At 36.1% G+C, this 27027-nt stretch overlaps 1 protein-coding gene across 2 annotated transcripts; it reads right to left on the reverse strand.

Moving 5' to 3' along the window:
* Positions 1–300: 300 nt before the first annotated feature.
* On the reverse strand, positions 301–26081 carry LOC113425903 (1-aminocyclopropane-1-carboxylate synthase-like protein 1). 2 transcript variants are annotated; one of them, XM_087946061.1, is made up of 14 exons: positions 25856–26081; positions 24138–24197; positions 23048–23118; positions 21824–21893; positions 20390–20456; positions 19557–19654; positions 19297–19374; positions 16422–16522; positions 15200–15286; positions 7099–7144; positions 5986–6127; positions 4356–4498; positions 3399–3537; positions 301–2740 (listed from the first exon to the last, which is right to left on the reverse strand). In XM_087946061.1, the coding sequence occupies exons 1-14, from the start codon at positions 26021–26023 to the stop codon at positions 2559–2561; spliced, it is 1452 nt and encodes a 483-aa protein (XP_087802187.1). In that variant the 5' UTR covers positions 26024–26081; the 3' UTR covers positions 301–2558. The 2 variants fall into 2 exon arrangements, with proteins under 2 accessions (XP_087802187.1, XP_026543978.1); XM_026688193.2 differs by having other exon boundaries at positions 3399–3552.
* Positions 26082–27027: the final 946 nt, after the last annotated feature.

A 27027-nucleotide genomic window follows, 5' to 3' on the forward strand; every position in this document is an offset into this window, starting at 1 on the left:
AGAAAATCCCCCCCAAAATACAAAAACCTACAAACAGAATGGCTGGCAAAAGAAAGTAAAGATAATACCAGTACTAATTGCCTTTAATCCAATCCCAAAACATCTGGAGCATCAGTTGAATATATTGGCATTGACAAAATCACATCAGTCAATTGCAAAGGCAACTTTAGTTGGAACAGCTTATATTTTTAGTTTATACTTTTAACACAATGCAGACATTCTTAGAAATTCTGTTTTCTATACGGAAGAAATACTAACTGAAAATGATAAACCATTTCTACCCATTGATTCCATTTCCCCCCACATTGGAATGAAATACTGGAATACTGAAGTTGAAACATGACGACATCCAGCAATATCTCCAATTTAGTGTTGTGTTTGTAGCACTAGCATTTTCTAAGACATTGGTTAGTCCTGCAGTTCCACCAACCAAGCCTGCATAAAACAGAATGCAGAATAAACAAGTCAGCTAGATCCATGTTTGGCAGCAACATCCAACTTTCAGTGAAGGTTCAGGGAAAGATTCATTCCAAATTATTCATACACAGTATTGATACATCCAACATGCATATTTTGGCACCTCATTTTTTTAGGTATATAAACCAAGTCTAGTATATGACTTGATTTATTTATTGGACAATAATAATTTAAATAAACCTAATCAAATTTTTCAGCTTTCCAGAGAAAGTCTTTTGATAACTATTGAGTAACATGGAAGTTTACATTTGGTATAATATGCAAGTTAAAGTTCTGCAGAATGAATTGGTACCCCAACAATATCCCACTTGCGAAATTATAAATGCTGGTATTAAACTACGTTAGCAATCATCGCTGAAATGTATCACAAGAACTTAAGTTCACATGCTAAGTTTTTACGGAGGAGATTTCAATACCTACTTGTCATCCAGTAATTGCCCAGATTTTTCTTGCATAACTAGGACAGTTCTAATATTGAGACTCTTTTGACAGAAAATTTCATCTGATAAAATAGATATCTGGTAGTTGGCTGGCATCAAAAGAAATCTTGACATTTTAATTGGCCTGTTTGATGAAAAATTTGGAAAATATTGACCCTATTGTTTAATAATTTTGCTTTTATCTTCGGCTATTTCAGTGTATTAGCCTTCAACCTTTATGTGTTTAATATCTGTGCATTACTATAAACATATTTGGTGTAGTTTAAACTTTAAATGTTTTCTAAAATGTACATAAACATTTTAAAAACAAAAACAAATTTTTGGTTAACAATATACAATAATTTACTCAAGCTGCATGTCTGAAATGCATTGAAAATGTCACATAAGGAATTGCAACCAATAATTTATTACAGTAAATTAGTGATCTTCAGATTTTACAAATCTAAGATCTAACTTCTCTATATTTAAGATGTAATACTACTGTAAAAAGGAAGAGTAGAATCCATTCTCCATTGCATTGCTGAAAAGTACATTAATTATATGCAACTCAAATAAACAATTTTTTGAGCAAATCACATGTGCGTTTAACACTATTCAGTAAAATTGTTTAAAATCCTAGTACGCATAAAGTTGTTTTGATTCTTATTTTAGTCAGAATGTTTTGCAGTTACTACAGGTAATCTTCAGACAATTGGAACTGAGAACTCCATTACGTGATATGATAGTAAAAATTATATGATCAGATTGTTTAGTAATGGCAATTTCAACAGTTCCAATTGCTGTTGTTAAATGAGGATTTCATGTAATTGTGACTTCTGACTTCCTGCCAGTTTTTCAATTGACTTTGCTTGTGGAAAGCTGGCAAAATGTGATCACATGACCATGACTCAATGTGATGTAATCATCATCCCAGGACAAATATCCAGATGTGATGGCTGAAGCTGGTTGCAAAATAAATAGAAATGTTTCCAGAAGAACAGCATAACATACAAGGAGACTTATAGAACTGAATGTTAACCAGAAAAATAGAACTTTCTCAGAAAGCAAAATACAGTACACATCAAGAAAACCAAGTTTCAGTGTTTTTAAACATTTTACAAATAAAGGGATCGATACAAAGTCCACAATATGTTATCAACAATTGTATTCATACTTGACTTGGATATCAGTGAAACTCAAATATTGCAAAGTAAGATGGTAATATGGACTAATGGGAATTATTATTAAAACGAAATGAAAGTCTGCCAGCATAAATTCATATAAAATACGTAAAACCTATTTTATACAGATTGAAAATGAATGTAATGTGTTAATTGTTCACCAGCACACCTCCTTGCCCCAACTAATTGTTTGTCATTAGAAGCATTTGAACCTGTCTGAAAGAAACACAGTTGAAAAATAGTCTGTTATTTTCCAATATAAGTTATCTCAACAGGCACTAAGGAAAAATACTAAACACTTCAATTAAGATAAACTTCATTAAGGAAATTAAATCATTCTAAGATGTAATAGCCCTGATTTTAAATTAATAACCGTACATTACAAACTACAAGGTAAAAGGCATATTCAGATTATATAAAGAGAAAAGAAAAGGAGTCACAGATACATAAAAACAGGTTATTTGTGTTGTCAGTCCAGATCTTAGAAAACAGCTATTTTCTTCAGCTGTGAATAACCCTCTGACACATCATCCATTGGTGTATTCATGACTTTAGCAGAAACATTGTCATCTGACTCAGTACATTTGTTTTGTTCAGGACATGAACACAGACTAACAGGTTCATCCATTTTATCACAAAGCAATTGTTGAAGTCTCTGAATGCCTATAAAAACGAAGAGAATAATCAACTTTAGAGAATGCATTTATTTCAAGATTGTGTTAAAAAGCTTAAAAAGCTTAAATTACTATTTCTATGAGGGACACGGATGTGCAATATAAAATCCCAGGTTCATTAGCAGGCTTATTCCAATAAAGTCTCCCATCAAGTGTTGGAAGTGAAATGTAAACAATTTTTCACCCAGAAAATTCTAAATTATAAGTTACAACAATGTACACTGATCTGAAACTGAAAATATCAGCTTCAATTATATCCCAGTATTATTTTTTTCCAAAAGATTTTAAAAAACAATAATGAACTTTTTTCAAATTCTGTTGACTTATTTTTAGTAAATACAAATTAAGGATTCAGAAAAAATAGTTTAATCAAGTAGTATGATCTTTATTTACAATTATTTCTTCATTTACAGCACTAATCAATTTTCTTTATATCACTTTTTTCTCAAACAATCAAGAAGGATCAAATACATCATAACAAAAAATAGATACTACATTAAAATATTTTTCATTATTGTATTTGTGCTCTTGAGTGAACAAAAAAATAAGATTAAACTATATGTTCTGATTGAGACTTGATATGACTAGCTGAAATCAAGAATGGGGGCTAAATTGAAAAATGCAATTTTATAGAACTCAAAACTTACATAAAATGATCTTATCTACAGAATCTGAGAAAACTACTCTAAACCATCCAGGTTCATAACAGCAGAAGGCCTTCCCAGGACTAATAAGGAGTTTTTCATCAAGAATCTTCATCCATAAATCGATTTCAGCTTCAAATGTCTGTGTTTTTAAAAACTAAAACAACATGAAATAATTATAATTAACATAATCACCTTACATGAAAAGAATAAAAATATAAATATTTTATTTTCCACCTTTATTATTGTTAAGAATAATTCAAGATAGCAAATATACTTAATATTTCTTCCTTCTATTTTCCCCACAACAATCCTGAGATAGCTTTTGCTTAGAGAGAATGATTGGCCCAAAGTCACCCAACTTACTTTCATGCCTAAGGCAGAACTAGAACTGGTTTCTACCTTAATCACTAGTCCAAACTGGTTCTGATCTGATCAAAGTTTTCAATTAATTTACCTATTAATGAATTCCCAGATCTCCAACTTTTCCCCTAACTTAGAGATTACATAAATTTACTATTAACGGTATGTTATGATTCTGTATGCTCATCATTATACATAAGGGTAATACAATATGTAAGTTTAATTAAAACAATATTGAAGAGTGTAGGATATGCAAAATGGTTTGTTTTAAAATATTAACAAAGGCAAAATTTCATTAAATACTCTAAACATGAATGTAAAACAAGACCACTTTAAAGTATTTTGGTGGGCTTTCTTTCTGAAGATTGGAACATTTCCAAAATGTCCATAGTGAAAAATTTTGTGGTATTTCATGTTCAAAGCGTTTTGAAATGAAGTATTTTATACATCACAGCCTCAAAATATTTTGAATGATTGATACAGAAATATAAACTATCATTTTAAAATATCAATATTTTCATCCTTATTTTTCAAATGGCTAATAAAACTTATTTTCTTCAATCAATACTTTTTATTCTTTTTATTTATTTTACGTACCTTCCTGAAATCAGCCCACACATATAACCCTCCTGAGCTTTTTAAAACAGGTATTCCAATTTCTGCAAGACCATCCACGAGAATGTTTTGAGCTTCTTTTAATCTTTTTTTACTTATTGGGAAAAAGACATTATCCAGCCAGTCTGTCAAAACAATACAAATGATAATGCATTTTGATTTCCTTTTCTTTATACCATGGGTATCAAAATTTCCCGCCTCCTAAAAACACAAGCATCCACACAACAGACCAAGTAATATTGTCCAATAGCTCACTGATGGTGGTCCTTAAGTTCACTGTTAAGTACAATTATAGCTCTGGGATAAAAACTATTCAGAAAATGTGCAGTCCGAGTTTTAATTGTTTTGTATCTTCGGCCAGAAGGCAACAGTTCATAAAGATTGTAAGCAGGATGGGAAGAGTCTCTGACAATGTTGTGCAATTTCCTCAAACAGCGAGATGTGAAGATGTCGTTCAGGGCTGGTAGCTAGAGCCTCTGTCTGCTACAGAGCTGCTCCCATATCATACAAGTATGCAGTATGTCAGGAGACTCTCAATGGTGCTGCGGTAGTAGGACAGAAGTAGATACTGAGATAGATTTATCTTCCTGAGCATTTTCAGGAAGTACAGCCTCTTCTGTGCCTTCTTTACAAGCATGTTAGCATTCATGAGAGGTCCTCCGAGATATAAGTGCCCAGAAATTTAAAACTACCAACCCTCTCCACCTCCTCATCATTTATGTACAATGATAAACGTACATCTCTCTTCCTCCTGAAGTCAATTATAAGTTCTCTAGGTTTTTTTGGTGTTAAGTGTAACTATTTTCTGAACAGTTAGCATAAGTTCATGAAGCTGTTACACATAGCTTGCACACATACAGTAGCTTACGTATATTTACATTTTCAAAATATATACTCTAATAAACTTTTCTAGTTTTTCAATCTAATATCCAATTTTTCAATCGCTGCATAATCTGGTCTTTCAGTAATAATTTTAGAGTATGAACAGGGATGTGGGAGAATTTTTGTTAGCTCATGGTTTTAAATGTAACAGCTTAGTTTCAAAAAATGACTATGCTATTGGAGGATTAAGTAATCTGACATCTTAACATACTTGTAAAGTATTTTTCTAATTATGATCACTAACATGGATAGTATCAACCAATAACAATGACAAATTAATGGTGCTAGAAAAAATACAGTGGGTTTTAGTTGAACTGTAGTATGAAATTTGCTTACATAACTTCCTACTGTATACAATAATGGTTGGGAAATCATACTTTAATTACAGGGTGATAATTATTATTATTTAATTTAACAGCTATTGTTCTAAAGAGCAAAGTTCATGTTTATTTTATTGGGCCTTTGAGTCACTATTGACTCCCAGCAGCTACATCGACAAGCCCCTACAACTTTTTTGCAGGATTTCAGAAATGGTTTGCCTTTGCCTCTTTCCCAGGGCTAAGAGAGAGAGAAACTGAATCAAAGCCATCCTTGCTGGCTTTGTGTCTAAGGCAGGACTTCTGATTTCTAGCCTGATACTTCAACCATTACTCCAAACTGGCTCTATCTATGTTCATTATTTAGATGCTGTTTGTGTGAATCTGCAATCACATTTTCAGCTTTGTCTAACCTCTGTCTTTAAGGATTTGTTGGAGAACATGCTGTACAGGTCCAGAACATCCATGAAAAACCACAAGCTGATTAACTGCTTTCCTGATGTAATGATTTCTGGTGTATAATATTCCAACTCGAATACCACACATGCCAAAATCCTAGAAGGAAGAGGTAAATAAAGAACAATGTAATTTCAAATCCTTTGAAAATGGCAGTGCCCCATGCTTACCCCTAAGTAAAATATTCAGAATGTCTAGTTCTGATAAAATATGGAATTTCTCAAATTTCATTTATATAATCCAAAAGTTTACATTTTTAAAAATAAATTGCTACCTTTTTAATGAAAAATAATTCAAAGCAGAATTTATTAAAACTTGCGCTGTTGATCTTATCAAATTAATAGCACTAGATAATATTTTTGGCTGAGACCACCACATAGATCTTTAGAAAAAGAGGGGAAAAAACCTCCACAGCTTCTGTTTGAAGGCAGGAGTCTTTGAGTCTAGATCATCTAATGCAAATTTAACAGTTTTAGAAACCAAAACGAGGGAGAGGAGGGGGGGTTAAGTAATTTTTATGGTATCAAAGAGCTAGCAGCAGACAAAGATTATTATTAACAACAGATAACTATGAAGAGGACATAGAAATATATGCTTTCTAAACTGCATTTGAAAGAACCAGAAATATATGCACATTTTCAGAGCATTCTAGAGATAGGCATAAGGAAAGGTCAAATTCTAAAATGTGGAATCAGAATGCATAGACTGGGCTGTAAGTGCACATAGACTGGGCTGTAAGTGCACAAGAGTGTCTTTTGTGTGTCACCTGTGGTTTGCTGCATACTCTGAATATTATGAAAAACTGAGGGAGGGGAGGTCTCCTTACCATTTTCTTTGAGGATACTTTTGATTTTTTTTTAGATTAAAGAGATTAAACTATGCTTTGGTTATAATTATATTGCCTAGGTCCCACTAGAAACTGTCATACCACAGTAAGAGACAAAAAGTCTGAATTCCAAATTCACCAATAGCAATTACATTAATTGAATAGTATGGGAGAGAAAAAATGGACATTTCAAGTACTCAGGTTCATATTGAATGCGTGTTGATATCAAGTATTTCTAACCTACCTTGCTAAATCCCCACATAAAATGGGTTCGGTCTGGATCAGGTAAACTAAAAAGAAATATTCACAAAGAATTAATATATTCTTTTTAAAAAAATCTTTAGTTATAAGGACAATTATACCCCGATAGAGAAAATCTGTTTCACTTACTAGCAGTCTCATTACTTGTAGAAATTACAAAAATTACAAAAGAGTAGTTTATAATTATCAACTGAAGATATGTAAAACCATGTAATGAGACTGCAAACAATGAGGGTCACTAAACTGCACCTTCTGCAGAAATCAGTGCAAGTTTGATATATTGGAATTATAAATGGTTCTCATTTAATGATCACATTAATATAACCTTATGGTAGTGAATTGTACTCTGTTTATAAGCTTTGACTATATAAGTGGTCCTTGTTTAATAAACTACTCATTCAGCAACTGTTCAAATTTACAATGAGTTGTGGTGACAACTGGAACTTGTACTTAATGAGTTTTGCAGTATCCCATGGATACATGATCATAATTTGTGACTACTTCTGCTGGCTTCCCAGAAGCAAAGTCAATAAGGAAGCCAGCAGAAAGTCACAATCATGTAAGGTGTTTGCTCAAAAATTGGCAACTGGAACTGCTGTCGCTAAGTGCCTGGTTTTTTGGATTAAACTATATTACTTAATGATGGAGTTTCCAATTCCAAACACTGTAGCTGAGTGAAGATTACTTATCGATTTATCGGGCGTATAACACGCACTTTTTCCCCTGAAAATAGGGGGCAAATGATGTATGCGTGTTATACGCCGATATAATGTTAAGAAGCCTTCGGTGAATGCTGCTGGGATCGGGATCAAGGACACAAATGAAAGAAGGGGAGGGAGGAAGCAACCGAAGCCTGTCCTTCTCTCTGGGTCAGCTCTCTCAGTCGCTCTCTCGCTCCTCCACCAGCACAGGAAGAAACTGCTTCAAAGCGAAGGGGTTTCCTGTCGCCGCAGCTTCCTGAAGCGCCCGTTTTCCCCCACCCCCACCCGTCCGCCCGCCCGCCCGCCCGCAGTGCTCCGTTCTGCCTGCCTGCCTGCCTTCGTTAATGGTTGAATCGGAACAGCTTCGGCTGAGTAAAAGAGGCGAATAGTTATTATTCTCAGCCGAAGCTGCTCCCAAACAACCAGAAACTAAGGCAGGCAGGCAGGCAGGCAGAATGGGACACTGTGGATTGAAGCGCGCTGCTGGGTGTGGGAGTGGGGGTGAAACGGGCGCTCGGAATAGCTGCGGCGACAGGAAAAGCCCCGCTTCTTTGAAGCAGTTTCTTCCTTGGATGGTGGAGCAGCGAGAGAGCGAAGCCTCCTTCTCTTCTCTTCCCCCCACCCCGGTCCTTGCAAAAATTTTCTGCTTGAAACCGGTCCCTGGTACAAAAAGGTTGGGGACCACTGATTTACCTTATAAGTGGTAATAATATTAATAAAAAAAAAGTTCTGAGCTACCCTTATTTTGCTTCAAAGTTTTTATTTAGAAATTTAATTTTTTTTCCTGAAATTTCCCTCTTAAAATGAAGATGCGTGTTATACGCCTGTGCGTGTTATACGCCGATAAATACGGTATATTTTGTATGAAAATGTGCAATGCTATAAATACACAGGAAAACAATTTCTTCAAATAAATAAAAACTTATGTTGGATCTATAAGATATGTAGAGCTGAATCCTCGTGTTTTCCAGCATTTTTGTATATCTTTCCTGCTTTTATGGTTAATCCACTGTTGCTATCCTGAGCATATCATAAGGCACATTGTTACTGCTGAAACTTCTCATCTTCATCCTATTCCACCCATCCACCCACCCATTCCAGGATTGAATATGACAGTAGACAGTTCCAATAAAAGATGGGGTAACTTTGATTTAAAGAAGTTTGCTTGCCATGTTGCATTAAGACTAAGGGATGAAGCAATGTATTAGGACTTCATCATATTAGAGTTTAATGAAAAATTTCTTTGCACAAAAGAATACTAAATCATAAACATGGTATTAAAGAGTATGGTATTTTTTATTAAAAAAAATAACGAATTTGACAAAAGAGATTTTCTATTGAGCATCAGAGTTTGGATAGATCTTAAAGCTACTATACTGTATATAGTTACCAACATTTCAATTGTTCATGAGCCCTTTGCCGGATAAGAATTACAGCATATGCAGACACACTTGAGATATATCCAAAAATTGCAAAAGATAGAGAGTACACCAACTAGACTGCTACCATAAATAAAATGTTTTGCTAATTGCTTATTAATATTAGTATTGATTAGTATTGAGATCGGTGGTGCATTTTTCAGTGGGAGGAACGAGCGGGTAAACAGCTCAAAGATTTACTGTGGACCCGAGTCAGAAACAAATTAAAAAGCAAAGACTCCAGAGCGGAAGGGGTGAGTGTGGAGATTAAGCAGCAACAGCTTAATTTATGTTTTTACCCTCTAACTCTGGAAGTTAAATGGCAGCTTGAGAAAAGAGTGATTAAAGGAGGAAAAAAAGGGGGACTAGACAAGAAGAGGTGTGAAGAAGGTTTTATTCAGGAAAACTGCCTTTTGAAACTGAGATTGGTTGTGAATTCCAATGATGGAAGAACTGGAATGATGTCTACAGTCTCCATTTAAATCAAATCACCAAAAATAATTCTAAACGGCCACCAATTGGAGAGAACAAAGGAGACTCACGGAGAATTGATAGTCTCCATATAAACCACCCAGCTCCATTTAAACAACCCAGCTGATTAGTCAGCCTGAATTTAAATTCCCACTCAGCTGATTGGACAACCTCCACTAAACCCCCACCCAAATCTCATCCTTTCCAAACTCCAAAGCAGATGATTGGTGAGCTCATTCAAAACTTCTCCATTCAAATCTATCAAACAGCAACACTTCCTCTTTAAAACAAAAACAAAACAAACCAAAAACCAAAAAACGTGGCTTTAAGGAAAAAGAAAGGAACTTTACACAACAAACCTCCAATACTTTACTATCTCCACTATTTCAGTACCTCAAGTCCAAATATTTATAGATAATGCTTTGTCTATAATAATTGATTTATCATATAATAGTATAATTAATTGTTAAATGACCACTAATTTACTGATTCATTGAATTGATAAAGATTTAATACTGTAACATTGATTATCTAGTCGATTGATTGATTCTTAGTAATAAGTTGATTGATTGATTTTTAGTAATAAGTAACCTTACTTTTGATTTGTTATCTAACTTATCAATTAACATTTATTAATTACCAACATTCATTAAGTAACTGTCTACCTAACACATTAATTAGCTATTGTAATTGTTTAGTGTACTATTGTCATTGACCATGCCAGCCAGAAACTCCAGAAACTCCAAATCCTCCACTACCAAACAACAACAACAAAATAATATCTCTACCAATGACCTCCCAGACTCCTGTACAAGTTTCAGATGTCTTAAAACCATCAATGAAAGCAAAAATAATATCAAATGCTACCTATGTTATAATCAAGCCCACCTTGCCTGCTTAAACTTAAACAAAGACCTAGCTGATCTCCTAAAAGCATCAGATACTTTCCCGTGTCTATGTCCATCATGTTTTCCTAAGCTAAACAAACCAAGTACCCTGCGTGACAGAGTTGATAGCATAGAATCACTCATGCACTCAATAGAAAAACGCTTAGCAACACGTTTTGAAACTATTATACAAGAAAGCCTAATTTCTCTTGAAAAAAAAATACAGCACTGATAAGTGACTACCTATCAGCTCAAAATTAAATCCCAACCTAACAACCACTACTACAATTACTACCTCAACTACAATCACAACTACAGACAAAAATAAACACCAAACCACAACCACAAATAATTACTATCCCATCAAATAATTCCACAAATGATATCTCCTTACTCATCAGAGACACCATGGAATGTGAACAGAAATGTCCAAATGCCATCTTATTTGGTCTTGAAGACACCAACGAATCAGATGACATCACCAAAGTTTGTAATATCATAAGCAACTCAAATACAACAAACATCTCTCCTGCAGATATCACTGAAATAACCATACATGGCCCTGGGTACAAATACAATGACAGCTCTGTGGCCCCAAAATTTTGTAGAATTGTTTTCAAAAACGAGTCCAGCAAACGCATATTCATTCCTACAATAAACACCATTGCAAAAATCAATCCCAACCAGAAAAAACTTCGCTCAAGACCAGACTTATCCATACTGCAAAGAATCCGCTCCCATGAACTCTGCAATGAACTCAAAAGACGTCTAGACAATGGAGAGAAGGATCTCTACATTGACTACCACGCAGATTGTATCAAAAGTCACACAACCCACAACTCCACATCCAACCCTACCTCATCCGAACCCACCATTACTCAAAACTAGGCACGCACGCCCCTAACTACCTCAATTCCAACTACAACTGGCCTTAAATGCAAGCTACTCAATGCAAGAAGCCTTGTGAATAAAATACTTGAATTTCTCCTCTTACTAAATATGGCTAAATTCGACATCATATTTGTCTGTGAAACATGGCTCTATGCATCTCTCCCTGACTCCATTACCACAGTAAGAGACTGTCATGTTTCCCGATCAGATCGTGAAATCCGTAGAAGAGGTGGTGTTGCTATCTTCTATAAAAAGTCCTTACATCTAAAAAACATCCAAGTTAACCCAAGAGCTTGCTATTCCTAAGACCATCGTCTGTGAACTGTCCTTAAATATCACATTTCGATTCTTACTATGTTACAGAGCCCCTGGTTATGACATCGAACATGTAAACCAGCTAAATTCACTACTAAAATGGGCAACATCCTGCCCACACACTTTTATCTTTCTTGGTGACTTCAATCTACCTCATATTAACTGGACCCTAAAGGAATGTAAAACTGAACTCATACATGCAACCTTCTACAATGCTATTAACAAACTTGGGACTGGAACAACTAGTAACCAACAATACTAGACTTAACAACTGCCTCGATCTCATCTTCTGCAATAGTTTGAATTCAATTTATGGAATACAATTAAAGAACCCTTTTCCAACAGTGACCACAACATGATTGACTTTTGTCTCAACCTACGTCCACACAAAAATCAACACAACAATGTGATCCCCAATTATAACTTCAAAAAAGGCAACTATGATCTTATAGACAACAATCTCTCATCCCTTGATTGGCAATTTTTATTCACTGGATGCAATACTGTTGAAGACCATTACAACATATTTTTACTTGAAGTCAAAAGAGTCATCAAACTATATGTACCAATAACAACTACAAAACCCAGAAAAAAAACAGATTACCCATAACAATAAGGAAGCTTCAATCCAAAAAGAGATCACTTTGGCAGAAAAACAAATCTGGTCATGTTGCCAACTTCAAAAGCCAATACAAAAATTTATGCCACCAGATAAAAACTGAATGCACCAATTATCACATTAAACAAGAAGAAAACCTTCTATGCACCAATTCCACCTGCGCTTTCTACAATTTTGTAAACAACAAACTAAAAGACTCAAGGTCCATCCCACCCCTGAAAGGACCTAATGGTAAAGACTGCAATGATGACACCATTAAAGCCAACATCTTCAACACATTCTTTGGCTCAGTATTTGTAAACAGCAATGAATCACGCCCAGTATTTCCTAGTCGAACAACAGACAACTATAATGATCTAATACATATCAATTTTACAGAAGACAATGTTGAAAAAGCACTACGCAATCTAAAACCATCTCTATCTATTGGACCGGACGGAATATGTGCCTACTTCTTAGAAAAGCTATCCACTGCCACAGCAGAACCTCTAAGCATAATCTTCGAAAAATCTTTCAGGACCAGCTCCTTGCCAAAACTATGGTCACAAGCCATAGTCATCCCCATCTTCAAAAAGGGAGACCCCTAGTTGAAAATTACAGACCAATCTCTTTATGCTGCGTCACCTGTAAAGTCATGGAATCAATTATTAACCAATCCATTATCCTCTACTTAGAAACAAACAACGTACTCTCTAATAAACAATTTGGTTTCAGAAAAAAACTATCCTACAATCTGCAACTCACACTGCAAAAACATATGGACTACACAACTCAATCAGGGCAAAGCAATAGACGCAATCTACATAGACTTCTGTAAAGCCTTTGATTCAGTGGTACAGGACAAACTACTACTAAAACTAAAATCTTATGGTATCTCTGGACACCTGCATAACTGGATAGAAGCATTCCTGTCAAACAGACAACAAATGGTCAAAATTGGGAATGTCTTATCAAATTCTGTACCTATCAACAGTGGTGTCCCCCAAGGCAGTATTTTAGGACCAACTCTCTTCATACTCTACATAAATGACCTCTATGATCATATTAAGAGCAAATGCGTTCTCTTCGCTGACGATGTAAAGCTATTCAACACCACAGACAATACTGCTACCCTTCAAAAAGACCTCGACTATGTATCAGAATGGTCAAACAAATGGCAACTTCAAATCTCAACAAATAAATGCTCTGTCTTACATATCGGCAAAAAAAAATCAGAAAATAAAATACAGGCTGAATAGTCAAGACCTTGTTGATGATCCAAACTCTGTCAAGGATCTTGGAGTACTCATCTCTAATGATCTAAGTGCTAGAGCCCACTGTAACTACATAGCCAAAAAGGCATTAAGAGTTGTTAACCTAATCTTACGTAGCTTTTTCTCTGGTAATATTACACTACTAACCAGAGCATACAAAACATTTGCTAGACCAATACTCGAATACAGCTCATCAGTCTGGAACCCACATTATGTATCTGATATTAACACAGTTGAGAAAGTCCAGAAATATTTCACAAGAAGAGTTCTCCACTCCTCTACTCGTTGCAGAATATCTTATGCCACCAGACTTGAAATTCTAGACCTAGAAAACCTAGAACTATGCCGCCTTCGGTCCAATCTAAGTATAGTATATAAAATCATACACTGCAATGTCCTACCTGTCAAGGAATACTTCAGCTTCAACCATAACAACACAAGAGCAAACAATAGATAGAAACTCAAAGTTAAATCGCACCAAACTTGATTGCAGGAAATATGACTTCAGCAACAGAGTGGTCAATGTCTGGAATACTCTACCTGACTCTGTGGTTTCTTCCTCAAACCCCAAAAACTTTAACCTTAAACTTTCTACTATTGACCTCACCCCTTTCCTAAGAGGTCTGTAGGGGGCGTGCATAAGAGCACCAACGTGCCTACCGTCCTTTTCCTATTGTTTCTTTTATTTTTCTTATATTTATCCATGTATTCATAACTATGTTTTTACTTATACCTATTATCTTGTAAGCAATTGACAAACCAAATAAAAAATCTTTAAACGCTTAAAATGCTGTGGATCTGACAGCAAATACACTCTCTTTTGAATATCAATGCCCCCTATTGGGAAGAGCAATGAGGTAGCTGTGTATTTGTAAAATTTGTAACAGATTTTTACCAGGCTCAATTTTAATATCAAATGGTACATTTAATAATAAAGGTATTAAAATTCAAATATCACCTTTCTTGGGTATTTTTACTTTATATTTTGTTAGAATAGAAAGAGTGGGTAGAAAACTCTAGTAACTACTGAATTGTATATATGATATTACATCAAATACTATTCTGAAAAAAAGTATGTAGTACTTCTCCACCTTGGCAAGTTTAAGAGGTGTGAACTTCAATTTCCAGAATTCCCCAGCCAATCCACAACTCTTAAACTTGCCAAGATTGAAAAACACTGAGATATCCTTTGAGATGACTTGGAAAAATTATCCAGAAGCTGAAGAGACCAACAAGCACAGAATATTTTCCCACATCCCCCAGGAGGAGGGAAAATATTAGAAAGAGACTGATTCCCCCTTGAATCTCTGGGGTATAAGAAGGGAGAAAGGAAAATTTCATAGGAACTCTTGCAAATTTCTGTTATTATAGTCTATCTCAATAAAGTATAGTTCTAGGCTTCCTCTGGAATTTGTTTCCTAGCATAATCTATCTTGTAGCCCTGACACATTTCGAGACAGAAAAACTATTTATGAATATGAAAACACACATGTATATATATCTTAGATTTTTAGAAAGTGTGTCCTTACCTCTTTAAGCTAAGGATGCTTGTAAATGTAGTATCACCATATACTGACAGCATGTAAATTTCATCCATTATTATATGTAACTCATACCTATATACAGAAAAATATATAAGAATTCCTTAAAGTCTTCAAGCATTCATTTTGATTCATGTTCATTACTTCATTCAGTAATTCTTAACATATTACCTGTAAGTCTAGTATTAAAAATATATTTAAAAACACTCAAGCAACCTTAGAAAGTCTTACATTACATAATGAAAGCTACAACATATATAACAAACTGATCTACTCTAACCACTAAATTTAAAAAAAAAACACAGAGAGATGGAAGGTAGCATTATAGGCTTTAAACTTACAGCTTGTAGAACCATTATTCCATTAAATATTTCCTTTAAAAATCATTCATTTGTTGCTTGATGTAGTCTGCAGCACAATGCCTGGCTATTTTTGATGGCTTTAAAATATTATCACTGTCTTTATTATCTCGTTTTTGTAGTTATGGTCTCTGTTTCCTCCTCTTTTTTTGGTCTCTCTGACTATAAATCAATAAAGTTTCATTGGAAGCAACACTAAAAATTGTGGACATATTTAAAGGTATAGTGTATAAATAAAATGAACTATAAGAATGCATCCAAAGATAATTAATTATTTGGATATACTGCAATAAAATGAGGCAACTGGAAACTTATTTTTGTTTTTGTTTTAAACAAAACACCCTTCTTTGAGAAAGATATAGATATATTTACTCATATACCATATAGCTTTCTATATACTGGTTTTAAAATATTTCGAAATCTCTAATTTTAAAATGAGAAGCTTTTCTCAATCCATAAATTGCTATCAAAATAATTCTGAAATCAAGAGTTTAATATATTATATACTATTACTATTGATTTTGGCAATGACCATTATTTAATCTCTGGCATATATATGTATACATGCTTACATACATCAGGCATTTTAGTTTTAACAAGAGTAACCTTGCCTTAGAAATGCATAAGTTAATAATCACTATTATGTTTTCATAAATTAGTTATTGAAGAATTCTTAGTTTTTTTTTACAAAACTTAGAAGATAAATTATTGACCCAATATACTTCCTAAGTAGGTCAGATAACCATATTTAGCACTTGCCAAATGAAAGGAAATTGCCAAAATCATTTTCATAACTGAAATAATGCATTATGGAAAATTAAAGCCCAAATAAATAGCGCTAGGATGCAAACCTGTGCGCAAACTCTAGACATTCTGTCAGTAACTGTGCTGGGTAAATGCCCCCTAATGGATTGTGAGGGTTGATCAGGATTAATGCTCTGACTCGGATGCCCTGAAAAAAGAAAAACTGATAGTCGGAGACGCCAACATGACGTCAAGCATACTTGCAGATGGAGTCTGCAACACTGCCATCCTTTATTTAAAATATCACTCACGTATGGAAAATAATAGACTGCTTACATGCATATGTATTCCTGCAACAGCAATCTTTGCAATTCAAGAAAATGATCTAAAATTGCAGCATTTTTCTCTTATTATTTTTCATCGTCAATGGCTAAAAAGGTAAATTTCAGGAAGTCCAAGAACAGATATTTTATATCAGTTAAACAGGCACTTCAACCATATTGCATTCACCTAGCTATAACCAACAAGAACATTTGGATTTTTAATTGATTCTAGATTAAAAATGATGAATAAAATAACTGAAAATAAGAACCAAAAACTTTCTGTATAAATTACAATGCATTTTTTTCAAAAAATGCCCATAATTTTAGTAATCAAAAAAAGGAAAATACATAATATTCCACAAAAATATAGAATTGGCTACTGAAATTGTTAGTTACTTTATTGTTAGTAAGAATTCTACTGGATTTTAAAAGATTGTGTGAAGTGTTCACACTTTGAATTGGCTACTGAATTGGCTTTGCAATTCTGATACAGAAATATGCTGTTCCAGACAACGACTCATATTACCTCACCAGGAAGCGAACATAAGTGACCTACAATAATTAAAACCAATAAAAATTAAAATAACGTTAAATTAGTTTGAAATTGAAAAAGATGGGGCCTTATCTAGTCCATTAATCCAGAATGACATACCACTTTGGAGCCCCAAGCCAAGTTCTTCAGCACTTCAGAAGGCAAAAGAGTAGTTTCATGAGGAGAGGGAGCTCTATGAAGGACAGGAGCCATAGCAGAAAAAGTTCTCCTGGATTCCAGCCAGTTGGAATTCCTTGACTGATATGTCTGCTGCATGCCCCTTCTGCCAGCATGGCTGGGGCAGGCTAATCCCTTTGGGGTGAGACAGCCTGGAGCTATGCAATGAAATGCTTTAAAGGTGATAACCAACACCTTAAATTGAACCTAAAAGCAATCTGGCAACCATGGGCCGCCCTAAGGACCCAAGAACTGCTATGCAGCTGCATTCTGCACCAGATGTAGCTTCCAAATACTCTTCAAGGATAGCCCTTCCCCAAGAGTGTGTTGCAATAGCCCAAGAATGAGATTATTAGACTTGAGTGACTGACTGCAGGGACTCCCGATCTAGGAAGGAGCTCAACAAAATTGTGCAAAGGCTCTCCTAGCCATGACTGCCACCTTCTCTCACTCCAAAAGATCCCCAAATTTCACACTGGGTCTGTCTGTGGTGATGCAAACCCATCCAGAGATGTTAGTTTCAGCTCCTGAAGCTTCACCCACCCAAAGCCACAGGATCTTCCCAGGGTTCAAAGCCTGTCGTCCCCCCATCCAGACCCTCAGGCACCGTTAGAGGGTAGTGCATTTGAGTCACTGAGGATGGAGATGTAAAGTTGAGTATTACCAGAATTCTGATGACACCTCATTCCATGGTGATCTCACCCAGTGATTCATGTATACAGATTAAAATGGGGTGGAGAGTGCACTGTGGTGAGCAAACCATAAAGGAAAGGCTCACTCCCTATCAGCAGTGATTAGGACCTGCCTTGGAGAAAGGAGCCAAATTATCACAAGACTGCATTGCTCAGTCCCAAAAGGATACCATGGTCAACAGTATTGAAGGCCGCTGAAAGGTCAAGGATGGATGCACTATTCCCATCCTGCTCCTGCTACACTTTCATCCAAAGTGTGACCAATACTTCTTCTGTCTCGTAATCTGTCTTAAATCCTGACTGGAAGGGGGTCAAGATAATCTGTTTCATCCAGGACCCTCTGAAGCTGCCAAGCCCTCACACCTTTTCTACTATCTTTTCTAGAAAGGGAAGGTGGAAATTGGACAAAACTTGTCCAGACAGGTGAGATCAAGAGACAGTTTTCTGAGCAGGGGGGCAAACCAGGGCCTTCTTGAAAGGTCCTAGAAACGTCCCCTCCTCCTGCAGTGAAGAATCTGCTTGAATCACCAGGCAGTCACCAAGTTCTAAAGGTTTTCACCAAGCAGGAGGGACAGGGATTTGAGATGTCACTGCACTGACAGCATCAAGGGCCCTGTTCATTCCCCAGGTCCAATAGGATCAAACCATCCCCAAATATAACCAGGTAGGACCTTTCTCCAGGCATCTCTAATAGAACTGGTATTATTGGTTCCAAGTAAGAACCACTTTGTCCATCAGGTATTAAAAAAATTCCCTCATGGCCTGGAGATGATCACCTGAGTCCTCTTGTCTGAGGAAGGACCAGGTAATCTTGAATACGGCCGCCAGGCGACACTGTATGGATGCAGTGAGGATGGAGGAAATAATGGTTTATGCTATTTATGCAGTGGTAGGCCTTAATAATTAAGGTAAGCCTTAATAACAGCTCTAAGTTGTATCTGGTCAGATTCATCCCTTGTTTTCCTCCAGTGGTGTTCCAGGTTTCCTTCAGCCCTTTTCAGAAGCCAGAGCTCCTCCATGAACTATGACGAGTCAAGAGAGGTGCACAGGCATCATTGCTAAACTTCTTATTAATACCTTATCTAAGAATGTAGGAAGGGTAATGAAAAATTTCTCAATCAATTCCCCACTTTTCAACACATTTGCTTCTCTTGTATTTTAGTAGGTTATATTTTACCAGAAAGGTTAAAATCCATTACAAATAATATTCATCTACAATTATCAGTAGAATATGAAGTTCAAACAAAAATATTCCTACCTTTTCCCTGGCTCCCTGGTATGCAGCTTCTAATTTTTCAACTGTTAATTGAAAAGGCTGGCTTCCTTTGTCAGCTACCTGAAATCCAAAAGCATAATGTTAGTAACTCAATAAGATATTGCAATTATTGCAATGAACAAACTTGAGGAAACGTCATTGTAGTCAATGATTTAGGCATAAAGAAGTATGCCAGTAGAACTTCCCTCTACCAAAAAGGATAAATATAATGACACACTTCTTTATATTTAATTAAAAAATACCTCACTGAATAACGGTACATGAACAGGTTGCATTCCACCATATAACCAAGTTTTGGAATTGATGCCACCATAATATGGAGTTGGAATTAGATATCCATCTATAAAAAAACATAAACAAAGAAAATCTTTTTCAGGAGACTTTTACTAATATATTATTTTGCTTAATTTTAATCATTGTGTTCCATAAATCGTAATGGTTTTTAAATAAATACTATTTATTAATATGCTATTTATTTGCCAACTAAACATTTTAGCAGTATTTTATCCTTTTTCATTGCTTAAAAAATTATGAATTAATGAGACTTTATTTGAATTACATTCAGGTATTTAAGAGTACACACCAGCAGTTTAATTTTAGCAGTGTTTTTGAAAATCACATAATGTTAACTATAAATATTACCTCTTGATCTCAGCCAATAGAAAACATGCTTTTAAAAAGACACTTCTGAAACTTATTACAGTAACATATACTGCGTGAAAACCACACACACGCACAAATATACCCATTGTCATCTTTCCGAGTAACGTATCCGCTAAAAGCAGAACTCCAAGGAAGATACACTCTTCAAAGAACACGTTTATTGAATACATTGTATTGGCACAGTTAGTGAAAAACGTCTCTAAAAGTTCCCACAATTTTTCCCTAATTGAAAGAGCAAATATTTCCCTCCTCAGATGTTACTGGTCACATTTTCCAAAGAAAGTAGCTGGCAGGGTGCTTGGTCCCTTCCCCCTCTCAGAGTTTGTGGCAACTATAAGGCAGCACAAGATGGCTTCAGCCAGGTTCGCTTCAGAGTTGACATACATACATACACACATTAAAGCTGTCTTACCTCCAGGATCACACAACACAGTTGAAAGAGTCGCAAAGACAGCGCAGCAGCCATTCATCACAATAATCTAGACAAATGCCAAGTTGCAATTAACAACATTGGTAATCATTTGAAATACTAAGGGACCAGTCTAAAAACAATCACATCATGGTTTTAGCTGGTATCTAATAATCCTTATGGCATTAAAATGTCTGGTAGATTATAATGTTATTTGAAATTATTAAGGACTATAGGTAGTCCTTGCTTACTGACCACAACTGGGACACGCAACTCCATTGCTAAGTGCAGTAGTGGCCAAGTGAAAAATCAAATGATGTGCCTATTTTATAGGGTCCCTTCCACATTCGTTATTAAATCACTAGTCATTAAGCAAGATATCACATGACCACAACTTGCAATTTCATTTTTGTGTTTTCTATAAATTTTGTTTGTTTGTGAACCTTGCAAATGGTGGTCATGAGATAGTATGTTATCTATAAATGCTGGTTGTGAAACACCCAGATGGTGATTATATGACTGCATAATGTTGTGACAATCATTAATATGAGGATTGGTTGCAAAGCTGGTTTTTTTTACCAACCATTATAACTTTGAACAGTCCAGGCCAGGGGTGTCAAACTCAATTTCATTGAGGGCCGCATCAGGGCTCTGGTTGACCTCAGGAAGCCACAGCCAACTGGGTGATTGTGGCCAGCTTGATGCCACTTCCCAAACTGCTGGCATGTTTCTTCTGTGACTGGGTAGACCAAGCCAAAGCTGTGCTGGCCTGATCTCTCTTCGCACTGGGTAGATTGGGCCAAAGTTACACTGGCCTGATCCTTCCTCTTCACACTAGGTAGACTGGACCGAAGCTACACAGGTCTGATCTTTCTTCGCACTGCATAGATCAGACTGATTTTTCCTCTTCGCATTGGGTAGACCAGGATGACCTCTTGGGCCAGATCCGACCACATCATGGGGCGGATCCATCCCATAGGGCTTAAGTTTGACACCTCTGGTCCAGGCAGTCAATAAGCAAGTACTACTTCTAAACTAGTATTTTCACATTGTGTGACAATTGATAGGCAGTCATAGAGAATGTTACACTAATTGGAAAATATGCTAAATAGGTAAGCTGACAGTACCAGAGTTAGGAATGAAGATAACTCTGATAGAAATAGAACATTTTCAGAAATGTTAAGAAACCTGAATAATATTTCCAAATTATAATTATAAATATATCTATGCTGGGACTGATTACCTGAAGAAGTTAGGAATCTAAAGCTTATCTAAACAATTTGATATTGGTTTGAGCACAAAAATATTGTGACATATCCCAGCATATTTTTCAAACCAATTTAAAAGTAATAAATTTAATCAACTTTGTTAAAAATTATATTTTAATTTCATCAAATGTTACCAACAATAAAGAAAGAAAATATCCTTTCATCTTACATGTTCTGGATCTAATGGTACTGAAGCATTTGCATATTCAGTAAGAAATTTGGCAATTTCTTCTCGGAAGCTAAAATTTAAAATTAATATATTTCCATAATTAACACATCAACCAAATAATTTGCCATAACATTTTCATATATTGTTATATGAAAAATCATACAGATAGCATTCAAAAAACATATGGCAGATTTTATCTCTTGAGCATAAATTTAATGTACTGATTTTTACTTCAGAAATCTTGATTTTAAATCTAGCAAAAAGCATTACTCAAACAGTAATTAAAGGATTACAGTATAAGAAACACAATTATATTTTAAAGTTGTTTTAGTTGATCATAGATACCACCAAGAATTTCTATGAGAAAGTATTCCATGTTTAGAAAGATATTATCCTATAAGTATCAACTAAGTCCTAAGAAAAATTTCTAAGATATTGGAACTCACATCAGCAAAAAGAGAGAAAACTTAAATTTTGCTTCATTTTCTCTGAACCATCAGAAGTGAAAATATGTTACAGCATGATACAGAATTTAAACAAAGAAGAGCAAGAGAGTAATCTATGGACTTTTCAAAAGCATATTGAAGATATATCATCACAACTGCAGTTCTGAAAAAGCTCTTGCAACAGAAGGCCACATCTTTCTGATCTCTTCAAATAGCAGTATGGCTTGCACTCATAGTGAAACAGTACAATAGTTGTCAAATTTAAAATAAAAATGTTGGAACATATGAGAAATATATTTTCAGAAAAAACACTGAAGATATGCAATTATTAATTTAAAAATTATGGTTTTTAATAATTTGTTTCTGAATAGACACTATTAAGAGTTCACTAATTGAATGGCCATAGTCATTATTATAATTGCATAATGTAGAATAGGGCTGAAAAGGTGCTAAAGCTTCAAATTTGATGATAAATTAGAATGTGAACTGAAATCATATTTTATCCAGCCTTTTTCTTTCAATATATCCACCAAAAGAAAGCCCACCAACTTTAATACAAAATATTGCTATTAGGAAATAATGGAATAGTCAATGGAATCCTGCCTCCCTATCCTTTACTGTGTATCCCACACATTGTGAAGATAGAAATAGAAACCATATACACATATACATATGTAAACATATACCCTTTGGATTCCAGGAGGAATTAGAAATATAGATAAGTTAATTTGTTTGAAAGCATGTTTTATTAATTGGGAAATCATTCTTCATACTGTACCTTTTAATGCCTTGGGTATCCGAGTATTGGAGTAAATGAGGCTCCAAATAATTCATGTCAGGTTTCGAAAGCTATCCATTGTTTAAAGAAAGGGAGACAAAACTTCTTATAAGTTACTTGATTCTATTGATTTACATGGTGTTTTTAATATGGAAATTAGCACTTACATGAACTTACTTAGATGCAGTGATGGTATTCAGCCAGTTCGCATTGGATCGGGCGAACTGGTAGCAAGAATTTAGCATGGGTCGTCGAACCGGTAGTAAGTTCTGGCTGGCCATGCCCCCCACCCGGTCGCCCTCCTGCCCGATGCTTGCTCACCCCACCTGCCTGCCTGACATTCACCTAAGGTATTTCTTTTTTTCCCCTCCCGTTAATCAGCTGTAGATAAGATTAGCTGTGCCAGGATTCCTCTTGTGAGGCCCAGGAAGGCAAAAAATGGAAGGAGGAGCTCAGCCCCCCCCCCTCCATTTTTTGCCTTTCAGAGCCCCAGAGGAGACTTAGGGCAGAAAAAACGCCCCCCAGAGGCTCTTCTGAGGCTAGGAAGCTTCCAAAATGGAGCTTGGAGAGGTGCTGCGTGCCCCTCCCATGCTCTGTTCCTTTTCTTCCTGAGCCCCAGAGGAGCCTTAGGGAAGCAAAAACACCCCCCCAGAGGCTTCTCTGAGGCTAGGAAGCTCCCAAAAATGAGTGGGGGATGCAAAAAAAAACCCATGCCCACCCAGTCACATGACCACACCCACCAAGACACGCCCACAGAATTGGTAGTAAAAGTTTTTGAATCCCACCACTGGTTAGTTGATCATACTTTTTTCATAACTATATAGAACTTTACTATACAGACTAACCCGATGACAATTCATATATCAATTATCAATAGGAAGAAATTACAATACAGCAAAGAATGTGTGTCTAGGATCATTATCTTTTTCCAGCTGATTATTTATCGGTTGCTTCCAATGTACCAGTCACATTGTTGTCTATCATAGTCAACATTATTAGATTACTTAAACATAGTAAATCAAATCCACCAATCTGTCAAATATTTCTAAAATTTAGATACCTAATGCATTTAATAAGAATCCAAACTTACCCTTTCCTGTAGTAAATCAAAACAAAGCTTGTTCTCGCTTGTTCCAAAATTCAAAATGCCCTAAGAATAAAAGTAACAAATATGGCAAGTCACCAGTAACATCTTCTATTTCCATATGGCAAAATTTTAAAGTAATAAATTTTCGCATCAGAAATGTTAATCTACTAAACCAAAGAGCAATATTAAAGTAATTTGCAAATGTTACATGTTACCTGCCATAGGTGATGAGAAGCAGCCAATGATCTGATTCTCAAAGATAGCTAGCATTATAGGTAGTCTTCGACTTACAACCACAATTGAGCCCAGAATTTATGTTTCTAAGGAAGAAATTTGTTAAGTGAATTTTGTTCCATTTTACAACTTTTCTTGTGACATTTGTTAAATGAATCACTGCAGTTGTTGAATTAGTAACACTGTTAAGTGAATCTGGCTTCCCCATTGACTTGATTTGTCAGAAGGTCACAAACGATGGTCACATGACCCCCAGACACTACAAGAGTCATAAATATGAACCAGCTGTCCAGCATCTGAATGTAAATCACATGATCATGGGGATACTACAATGGCAGTGTGAAAAATGATCATGTCACTTTTTTCAGTGCCGTTGTAACTTTGAAAGTCATTAAACTGTTGTAAGCCAAGGACTACCTTTATTTACTTTGTGCATTTTAAAATCAACTTATATAACTTTTCTACAGACTTTTAGCTATACAACTTGGGATGAACATCCTTTGAAAAGTGTGGGAGTAGGAGTGGATTTCCAGAGGGAAAAAAATGCAGACTGCAGGAACTAGGAGTACTAGTCAGGTGACCTTGAGGACACAGATAAACCTCCAAGTGATCCAAGACCCTCTAAAAGGATGCAGATTGCCAGCTGTCTGCAAGGAATATAAATCCTTCCATTGCCCATTATCCTGTCCAAACCAAAGAAGCTTCTTGGAGAAAAGCTCCAAAAGAAAAAACAAGAAAGTCCAGTTGCTTCCTGAATAAAGCACTTTTGGGACAACCATGACCTGGATGACTGAGAATCTCTGAAGACTCTGCAACCTACATTCTATTTTATTTCCACAGCAGCTTTACTCAAGAGAGGAAAGATATCTCCACTTAAAGATCATCAAGAAAGCCAAATGCAATCCTAAATTGCATTAACACAGGGATACAATCGAGATCAAGTGAGGTACTAATACCACTCTATAAAGCCTTAGGAAGACCACACCTAGAGTACTGCATCCAGTTTTGCTCACATTATAAAAAAGATGTTGAGACTCTAGAAAAAGTACAGAGAAGAGCAACCAGGGTGATTAGGGGACTGGAGACTAAAACATACAACGAATAGTTGCAGGAACTGGGCTTGGCTAGTCTAGTAAAGAGAAAGACCAGGGTAGACATGATAGCGGTCTTCCAATATTTGAGGGGCTGCCACAGAGAGGAAGAAGTTAAGTTATTTTCTAAAGCACCTGTAGGCCAGACAAGGAATAATGGATGGAAACTGAACAAGGAGAGATTTAACCTGGAAACAAGGAGAAACTTTCTGACAGTGAGAACAATCAACCAATGGAACAGCTTGCCCTCGGAAGTTGTGGGAGCGCCATCAGTTGAGACTTTCAAGAAGAGAGATTGGACTGCCATTTGTCAGAAATGGTGTAGGGTCCTGCTTGGGCGGGGGGTTGGACTAGATGATCTCCAAGGTTCCTTCCAACACTGTTAATCTGTTATACCTGAGGGTTTTGGTCCGCGTCGAAAGGGTCATCGAGATACTTATCGAAGCCTTTGTCCAGGAGCCCCGCGGCGCCATTGGCGATGCGGGCTCCGCGAGCGGATAGTTCTCTTTGACCGGGTAGTTCGCCGCCACCGCCGCTTGGCAAGCCTCCGCTGAAATCGGTCATCCTGAGGCGGGGAAAGGCGACGGGCTCGCCGACCGGCTGGAGGCTCACGGGCGAAAGGAAGGAGACAGTGACGGAAATGACACGTAAAGAAAGCAGCGACTCCGCCTCAGAAGCGGTGACGGTTCGTCTCAGGCTGAACGCCGTTTTGAATGGCCGAGCCGGGTTTCTTTCCCGCCCACTGGGCGTGACCGAAGCTTCCGATTGGCCCTTCCCCTCGCCTCTCGGCTTCGCTTGACGGGGTTGGAGTGGGGTGCCTTGTCACTTTTTGTCCGTCCTAATGTGGAGACGCAGGGAGATGATACGCGACGGAACGGGTTCTTTCCCAGCTTGTCTCTTTTGTTGAAGCTCCTTCCTAATCTTTAAAAAAAAAGCAATCTCCACCACCTTCACCACCAATAAAATAACTTCGCGGAAACCAGGTGCTTTTGAAATGGATTGATCCACTTTGCACAGCTTGAAGTCACATTTCGAGCATCTGGTTGCATGTATTGTCAGATGCGAAACCTTGAGCTGGCAGGAAAGGATAAATGGACATCATATATACATTTACTTTCAAGAGGATGGGATTAGGTATATTTTCTGATGTTTCTAAATTCTTCATTTATTAAGAATTGTCAGTGGCACAAGAATGTCTGGAAGGTAAGGAAAAGATAAACAAGCAGAAGAATACTTGGAATCCCAATCTTCTTGTAGGTTTGAGAAGGAGGTAGTAGCTTAATCAAGAACAAATATCATTGACTGAAACATAATTAATTGTACTTTACAATTAATGGTTAAATAGAGGATTGCATTCTTGCTTTGTAAAACATAGGTTATTATATTTTATTTTTTTCCCAGAAAAAAATTAGACACTTTTGCACTGTACAAGGACCTATCCCTTCAATGTTCAATAACTGTATTTTAAGCAAGTTGGAATGAGCATGGAAACTTAATATTGATGGGACTATAAGTGTCAGCTTCTGAACCTTATTAAAAATATACTAGATTACAACTATTCTTAGAAA

Source organism: Notechis scutatus, chromosome Z (genome assembly GCF_049901735.1).
Source record: "Notechis scutatus isolate UNSWTSFEM ecotype Mainland chromosome Z, rNotScu1.2, whole genome shotgun sequence".
Classification (NCBI taxonomy): domain Eukaryota; kingdom Metazoa; phylum Chordata; class Lepidosauria; order Squamata; family Elapidae; genus Notechis; species Notechis scutatus.

What these genes read in the sequence shown, in the direction of transcription:
- LOC113425903 (XM_026688193.2), bottom strand. Translation starts at nt 26,023, where the DNA reads ATGACCGATTTCAGCGGAGGCTTGCCAAGCGGCGGTGGCGGCGAACTA. An exon ending in TGTGTTGTGTGATCCTGGAG is followed by an intron (nt 19,655 to 20,389) that starts GTAAGACAGCTT and finishes GTTTTTTTATAG; the next exon opens with ATGGATATCTAATTCCAACT. An exon ending in ACAAATCCTTAAAGACAGAG is followed by an intron (nt 4,499 to 5,985) that starts GTTAGACAAAGC and finishes TTGTTTTGACAG; the next exon opens with ACTGGCTGGATAATGTCTTT.